At 35.0% G+C, this 8,268-nt stretch overlaps 1 protein-coding gene across 9 annotated transcripts in view; it reads left to right on the top strand.

Moving 5' to 3' along the window:
* Positions 1-8,268, top strand: part of CD46 (CD46 molecule, complement regulatory protein) — a 31,889-nt gene that overhangs the window by 5,196 nt on the left and 18,425 nt on the right. For 4 of the 9 annotated variants that reach the window (XM_008579603.1, XM_008579601.1, XM_008579600.1 and 1 more), the window contains exons 2-6: positions 553-579; positions 1,876-2,064; positions 2,394-2,496; positions 4,501-4,586; positions 7,345-7,542. In XM_008579603.1, coding sequence (XP_008577825.1) covers positions 553-579; positions 1,876-2,064; positions 2,394-2,496; positions 4,501-4,586; positions 7,345-7,542 — 603 coding nt within the window. Of the gene's footprint in view, positions 1-552; positions 580-1,461; positions 1,539-1,875; positions 2,065-2,393; positions 2,497-4,500; positions 4,587-7,344; positions 7,543-8,268 lie in introns of those variants that run through there. The other 5 variants (XM_008579598.1, XM_008579602.1, XM_008579606.1 and 2 more) reach the window with 2 other exon arrangements.

Here is an 8,268-nt window from a genome sequence, read left to right as displayed (position 1 = left end):
GGGGGGCACTCTAGATGAAAGACGGTAATGGGAAGCAGTGTTGGTAGTGGTTCACAGTGTGGCCTGTGGACCAGACTGCCTAGCTCAACTCCTGGGTCTGCCGCCTACTTTGAGTGTGTTCTTGGGCAAGTTACTTCACCTTAACCTTGGGTTTGCTCATCAAAGAGGGGGAAAATAGTATCTATCTCATAGGGTGATTATGATTATGGTTAAACCATCTAATATGTGAAAGTTAAGTTAGGAATCCTCTCTTTATGTTCTTTCAAGAGGTACTGATATTGAATGCATAAAAAAAGGATACTTGTATAACTTTATCCCTGGCATGTTGTTACTTGATTTCTGTCTTGGTGGTTCCAGGAAATCCTAGTATGATGTTATGTATTTTGTATCTAGAACAGAATTATAAAGTGTTTTTAGAACTTCTTTTTTACTCCTGGCTCAAGATATTCAGTAAATTTAATGTTAGCAATAAAACACAACTCTATTCTAATTCTCTTTTTAAACAGTGCTTTTAATTACCAGGGCTTTTTGTTTTCATTTTGTTTTAGGCAGTTGATGGAGGAACATTCAGATATCAAGGTGAGCATAGTAGACATGTTGAAAAGGTACTGCCAGTGATAGATTGCAGGATGTGATGTAGATAAAATGTTGTATGTTGCATATAGAGAGAATTTTAGAATTTAGAGTATGGCGTGAAATGAGACTAACATTTCACTTGTTTGGAGTTCTTGACCAGTCTCTCAATCTGAAGTGTGATAGAGATCCAGGGAGTAAGAATGAAGAGGCTTCTTGGAGATCAAAATAGCTCTGCCACTGTAGGACTTTCCTTACTAGGAGAAGCCCCTGCATCCTCTTAGCCCTTTGGGCCTTGACTTGATGACTTCATCATCTTGTTTTACATAATTGTTCTAACAGGTTTGTTAGGTTTGCCACCCCACAGATAAGTAAAAGGAAGATAAACTGCCAAGTAAAAGTGACACCACTGTAGGGAGGAAAAAACCTACAAGAAAACAGAAGTAAAAAATTCTAAAAGCACAGCAATCTCTAGTAGCCCTACTGTAGGGTTATGTTGGATAAACAGCCTAATGGGTACTTCAGGGAGCTTCTGAGGGAATGCATGATGTAATATCATTGAGGGAAGTTTAAATTATGTTTAATGTTCAAGAAAAAAAAAAGATTTTCATGTAAGGCTATTCTGAGTAGTAAATTTTTACATTTAAATAATGTATGCTCAGTTCACGTATATGAAACATATGAAATGAAGTCTTACATTTTGAAATACTTTAGTTCATACTTATTTTGATTTGTGAAATCCAGAATGCTTATTTACTAATCACCTCTTACAATAGCATTTCTTGAGCTCCCACTGGGTACAGGGTATAGTAGAAAAAGAAGACATGGTCCCTGGCCTCTAGGAACTTGCCCTCTAAGAGGAGACTGAGCCTGAAGCGAAAAGCTGTTGTAAGTTCGTGTTTCAAACTATGGAAGATTAAGATGAGCAGAATGCTGTGCACTATGGAAGACTTCTTAGAGGAGAGGTTAGTTTTGAAATGAATTCAGAAAAAAGTAGGGAAAGATACATACCTATGTATATTTTTTAAGACCCAAAACATTGGTGCTATCTCTTCAATTTACTGGTGAATTATGATACAGTTTATTCCCAAACAAACTAAAGGGTAATAGAATGTTATTAAAGCAAGCAAGGCACATTCCTCCACCACAGTCACCACTTGAGTAAAATCATGGCACAATCATTTAAAATCTTGCCAAAGGACCTTTCTGTTTTTTTCCATGCTACCTGCTACCAGACTATCACCTGGCTGGTGAAAGTTACGTCAATACTTCATCCTCATGTTCTTATTCCTTTATTTCTAGATGCCTGTGATCCACCACCAACATTTGAAGCCATGCAACTCATTGGCAAACCTAAACCCTATTATGAGGTTGGGGAAGAAGTAAAGTATCAGTGTAAACCAGCATATTTTTATATTCCTCCTATAGCCATGTATACTGTTTGTGAACTGAATCATACATGGCTACCTGTCACGGATGACGGTTGTTTTAGTAAGTAAACAAAAATTTTTTTTTCGCTTGTGCTTGAGATTTTCACACAATTTAGGGCGCATATTCCACTATTGCAATTATGATTTTCTCATGTGAAACAAGATTTTTAATAGCAATGTATTTTTTTAGGCTTTGAAAAATTTCCAGGGAATCTTTTTCCTGGTAATCGGTTGCCTGGGTAAATGTTAATCTTAGGTTTGCCCTTACAATAGGTAATAAAAAAAATAATATTCCCATGAATTCAAAAGAGCAATATAGAATTTTGATTTTGATTCAAGTCTGTTTTGAAACTGAATTAAAAAAACAAATTTCAAATTATTTTCTTTTAGGATTAACATGTAGCGTTATAAAAGATCCTGCAAATGGTAGAGCAGTCCCTGCAAATGGAACTTGGGAGTGGGGTTATCAGCTTCACTTTTCTTGTAATGAGGGGTAAGTAACTTGCTCCTCAGAGGAAATAATGTAAATGTTACTAATTCACTTTTTATTTTTCCTTCTCGAGCATTCATAAACTTGATTTAATTTTGGTTTCTATGTGACAAGTCGTACTTGTAGCCAAACAACTTTTGGGCATTTTATGGAGATAGGAAAGATGTAATAAATAGAAATTGAAATGGAAGGAAAGCAAAACTATAATGTATGCTATATCTAATAATAGCCTATTGTAAGCATTAAGAATCATGACTTTTTCTTTCACAAATTTTATGGAGATAGGAAAGATGTAATAAATAGAAATTGAAATGGAAGGAAAGCAAAACTATCATGTATGCTATATCTAATAATAGCCTATTGTAAGCATTAAGAATCATGACTTTTTCTTTCACAACCAAGTGCACCTTGTTTAAAACTGCCAACTCTTAGAATTGAAACAGGGCTCACAGAAATAGAAGGGAGAATTGCTAACCAAAGATATTCTTATATCCAGATAACTCTGTAAAGTGTTACCAGGTTGAAATTGACCTGGTCAGCCTTTACCATCATGTTGATCAAGATCACTTAGTTGGAAAAGCTTATTTTTGAGATTGCCACAAAGAGGTGAAGCAACTCAAAAAGAGGCACTGAATACTCAATAAAAGCATTTGTTCTGTAGGGTTCTTTTAATAGTTTATATTAGAGATACTGGGCATTTATGACAAAATGTGCCTCTAGAGAGTAAATTTAATTGTCTTGTCCATTTTCTGGTGCTATAACAGAATACCTGAGACTGGGTAATTTATAAAGAAAAGAACTCTATTCAGCTTATGCTTCTGGGGGCTGGGAAGTCCAATAGCATGGCAGCAGTGTCTGGCAAGGGCTTTTGTGCTGCATGATAACATGGTGGAAAGTGAAAGGGCATGTAAAAAAGGAAGAACAGGAGGGGTGGCCTCACTATATCCAGTCCCAAGAGAGCTAGAACTCACTCACTTCCTTGAGAACCCAGTGTTGTGAGAAAGGTACTAATTCCTCTTAATGATCAACCATTATACTGGCAATTAAATTTCAGCATGAGTTTTGGAGGGGACAAACCATATTCAACCCATGGCAGTAATATGCTATATAATATAGAAAAAAATGCATGAGCCTTGGGGAAAAAGTCAGCTGTGACTATGTACAGGTGGTTTCACTGATACTTTAACTTGATCAAATAAAAATATTGGGACATTCAGTTAATAGTTACATAGAGAGAGCTTGCCGGGCTCTTTGAAGAATACCAAAAGTTTAAGACATAGACTCTTCTCAAAGAAGTTGTAGACTTATTGAAAAATACAATATATACAGAGAGCTATCAAAGCAAAATTATAAATGAGAAATGTCGGATTAGGAGAATTATTCATGATAGTTACAGTGAGAGTCCAGAAGGGGGAGAGATTTCCTATGCATTTAAATCATCAGGGAAGGTTTCATTGAGTAGAGGTATTCCTGAGCTTTTCCTAGGAAGATATTCTGATCTAAATAATGTTAATGAGAGCTGAAACTCACCTAGCTAGATGCTAACTTACCTAATCCTCTAAACAACACTATGAGGTGAGCACTGTCATCCTCTCTTAATTGATGAGAGAAGCTTAAATGCCTTGCTCAAGCTCAAGTAACTAGTAAGTTGTGGAGCAGGGTCTTGAATCCAGGCAGTCCAGCTCTCTGGGGCCTGATCTCAGTGCTCATACTGAGCAGTATGGTGTGAGCAAAGTCACAGAAATGAATGTGTAATGGGATTGCAGGAGACAGCAAAGAGGCCAGACTGACAGGCACAGCAGATTTATTTAGATGTGTGTTCAAGTGGAGAAACTCTTTATTTGATTAAATTGCAGATTTATTTAGCATTTTCATTACATTTTGTTTAAGAAACCTCTTCCTCAAACTACTGCAGTGTAGACAAACAACATATAAAAATTTCCTTCATTATTATGTGAATCTTATTAACCGCTGAAGAAAATGGTAATCTTTTCTTTTCTCATGTAGTTATTATTTAATTGGTAAACAAATTCTATACTGTGAGCTTAAAGGATTACGTCCACAATGGAGTGATAAACCCCCTCGATGTGAAAGTAAGTAAATACTCTTTTTAAAATTTAGTACCTAAAGTTTTTGGCCTTAGGACCACTTTGAGCTTTTACATTAACAAGGACACCAAAGAGCTTTCCTTTATGTAAATTATATCTATTGGTATTTATCATATTGGAATTAAAACTGAGAAGTTTTTACAATAATTGTTTGTTAATTCATTTTTTAAAAATTAACTTATTAATTTTTAATTATTTGTATTTATGGGGTGCAGAGTTGACTACCAGTATTTGTGTACAGTATGTGATGATCAAATCAATATTAGCATGTTCATCATTACAAATCATAATTATTCTTTGTATCCCTTACCCAATTACTACCAAAACCCCTTTGCCACCTGTAGGTCTGTTCTCTCTTTCTGAAAGTTCAACGGTTTATTGTGGTTGGTCGGTCTCTCTCTCCCCCCCACCTCTCACTTACGAGTAAGGACATGTGGTATTTCTCTTTCCGTGTCTGGCTTATTTCACTTAACATTTTCTCCAAGCTCATCCATGTTGCTGTGAATGGCAGAATTTCATTCTTTTTTATGGCCAAGTTAGTATTCCATTTTGTATATATACTACATTTTCCTTATCCAATTGTCCATCGATGGACATTTAGGTTGGTTCCATATCTTGGCTACTGTAAACAGAGCTGCGATGAACATGGGAGTGCAGGTATCCCTTCAACATGATATTTTCCATTCTTTTGGGTATATACCCAGAAGTGGGATTGCTAGATCATGTGGTAGTTCTATCTGTAGTTTTTTGAGAAACCTCCATACTGTTTTCCATAATGGCTGTACTAATAATTTACAGTTTCATCAACAGTGTAGAAGAGTTCCCTTTTCTCCATATCCTTGTCAGATTTGTTATTCTCAGTTTTTTTGATAAGAGCCAGTCTAACTGGGATGATATGATATCTTAATGTGGTTTTGATTTGCATTTCCCTGATGATTAGTGATGATGATCATTTTTTCATGTACCTGTTGGCCATTTATATGTCTTCCTTTGAAAAAAGTCTATTCAGCTCCTTTGCCCAGTTTTTAATTGGATTATTTGGTTTTTTACTGTGAACTTGTTTGAGTTCCTTGTATATTCTGGTTATTAATCCCTTGTCAGATGTATAGTTTGCAAATGCTTTCTCCCACTCTGTAGATTGTCTTTTCACTCTGTTGATTGTTCCCTTTGCTGTGCAGAAGCTTTTTAGTTTGATATAATCCCATTTGTTTATTTTTTCTTTTGTTGCTCGTACTTTTGGGGGGCTTACTCATAAAGTCTTTACTCAGTCCTTCATACTGAACTGTTTCCCTTATGTTTTCTTCTAGGAGTTTTATAGTTCCAGGTCTTATATTTAAGACTTTAATCTTAAAGGTGATTTTAGTATATGATGAGAGGTATGGGTCTAGTTTCACTCTTCTACATATAGATATCCAGTTTTCCCAGCATCATTTACTGAAGATGCTGTCCTTCCCCCAGTGTATGTTCTTAGTGCCTTTGTCGAAGATCAGTTGGCTATCAGTATCTGGGTTGATTTCTGGGTTCTCTGTTCTGTTCCATTGATCCATGAGTCTGTTTTTATGCAAATACCTTGCTGTTTTGGTTACTATAGTTTTGTAGTATAGTTTGAAGTCAGATAGTATAATGCTTCTAGTTTTATTTATTTATTTTCTCAGGATTGCTTTAGCTATTTGGGGTCTTTTGTTGTTCCATATGAATTTTAGGATTTTTTTTTCTATTTCTGTGAAGAATGTCATTGGTATTTTGATGGGGTTTGCACTGAATCTGTAGATCGCTTTGGGTAGTATGGACAAAGTTAATTCTTCCAATCCATGAACAAGGAATGTCTTTCAATCTTTTGGTGTACTCTTTAATTTCTTTCAGCAGAATTTTGTAGTTCTCATTATAGAGATCTTTTACCTCTTCGGTTAAATTTGTTGTAGGTATTTTATTTTGGTAGCTATTGTAAATGGGCTTGCTTTCTTGATTTCTTTTTCTGCTTGCTCATTGTTGGTGTATAAAAATGCTACTGTTTTCTTCTGTACTGATTTGTATCCTGTAACTTTACTGAATTTATGAGCTCTAGGAGTTTTTTGGTAGAGGTTATTAGTTCATTTTTAAGACCAATACATTCAATGTATGTTAACATATGTAACATACATTTTGAAAAAACTAAAATTTTTCAAAAGAAAAAAATAGAATAGTAGCATTGTTTTACATTTTTGCAAACCTCTTCCATATTTGGCTTAAAGGATGACATTTAGATACAGTCTTTTGTGTTAATACACAATTTATAGCCTCTAGAAAAAATCACTATACACTTGTGAGGATAAAAGTGAAAAAAGACAGTAATATCTTGGTATTGTTGAGAACCACTGATTTAGAGAGTGAATATATTTATACATTGTAAAACATTTCTCAACTAGCACTCAGTTTTATTTTTAATCACAAGCATTTTTTTTCATTAAATTGTCAGCATTTCTTATGATGACTAGAACAAAACTTAGCATGGCTTTACAAATAAATATAGGTATTCTACACCTTAAGAAAATGAGTTTTGTTCTGAAAGTTTATTTATGCATTAATGGCTTGAATTTTGGATAATATATTTTTTCCCTCTACTAAATGGATATTGAATTTGCAACTAGCTTGTAGAAATCTTATATTGATGAATTTATTGAAGGTAGTATACAGAACTTCCTAATTCTGTGTTAATCTTTTATCTTTTCTTTTGCCTTTTACTTCCTTATTTTCCCTTTTTAAGAGATTCTCTGTTCACCACCTGCAAAAATAAAAAATGGAAAATATACCTTTAGTGACATAGAGATATTTGAATATCTTGAAGCAGTAACTTACAGTTGTGATCCTGCACCTGGACCAGATGAATATTCACTTGTTGGAGAGAGCCTGCTTTATTGTGCTGGCAGTGGGGTATGGAGTAGTGCCCCTCCTGAATGTAAAGGTAATAATCTTCCACTTTATTTCCTTCTTCATTTGTGCACAGTGTGGAAACACTTTGTAAGTAGTTTTCCTTACAAGTAAGCAAAATAGGTATATGTGCTTCCTCCTTCTGTAAAATTGGTTTCTAATTTAATATAGGTAAAGTTTGAGTCAAAATATATAGTTCTAGTTGTGGAGTTCTCTGTCTGTTACCCCGATGTGTTCTTGGCATTTAATTTTGTATGTTATGAATTACTGTGTATATACATGAGTTAGGATTTTTTTGCTTGAAAGAATCAAAAAACCCAACACACAGTGACTTAAAAATAAGAAAGTTTAATCTTTTATTACAAGAAATTTAAGAGTTCTGGCTACAGGCAATTGTAGAGTAGATTGTGACTTCGTAATCTTCTCACTGATAAGAATTATTAACTCTAGAAAAAATATATTTTTAAAACCCCAAATGTTTAAGGCACTGGATAGTGACCAAAAGCATGCAGGCCCTGGAGGGGCTTTGCCCCTTGAAAGAAAAGAACTACCAAATAACAGCAAAATATATACTCTTTTTCAAGTGCACATGGAACATTCTCTAAAGTAGAGCATATTCTAGGCAATAAGACGCGGTTTTTTTTTGTTTTTTTTTTTTTTTTTGTCTTTTTCCGTGTCCGGCAACGGATCGCAACCCTCAGTGTCGCCCCCGTACCGGACCGGGACCGGCAACGGGATCGCAACCCTCGGCGTTGCCCCC

This window comes from Galeopterus variegatus, unplaced genomic scaffold, assembly GCF_000696425.1.
Source record: "Galeopterus variegatus unplaced genomic scaffold, G_variegatus-3.0.2 Scaffold1921, whole genome shotgun sequence".
NCBI lineage: Eukaryota > Metazoa > Chordata > Mammalia > Dermoptera > Cynocephalidae > Galeopterus > Galeopterus variegatus.
Note: the sequence above shows the minus strand (reverse complement) of the source record. Positions and strands in the feature narration are given on the sequence as shown.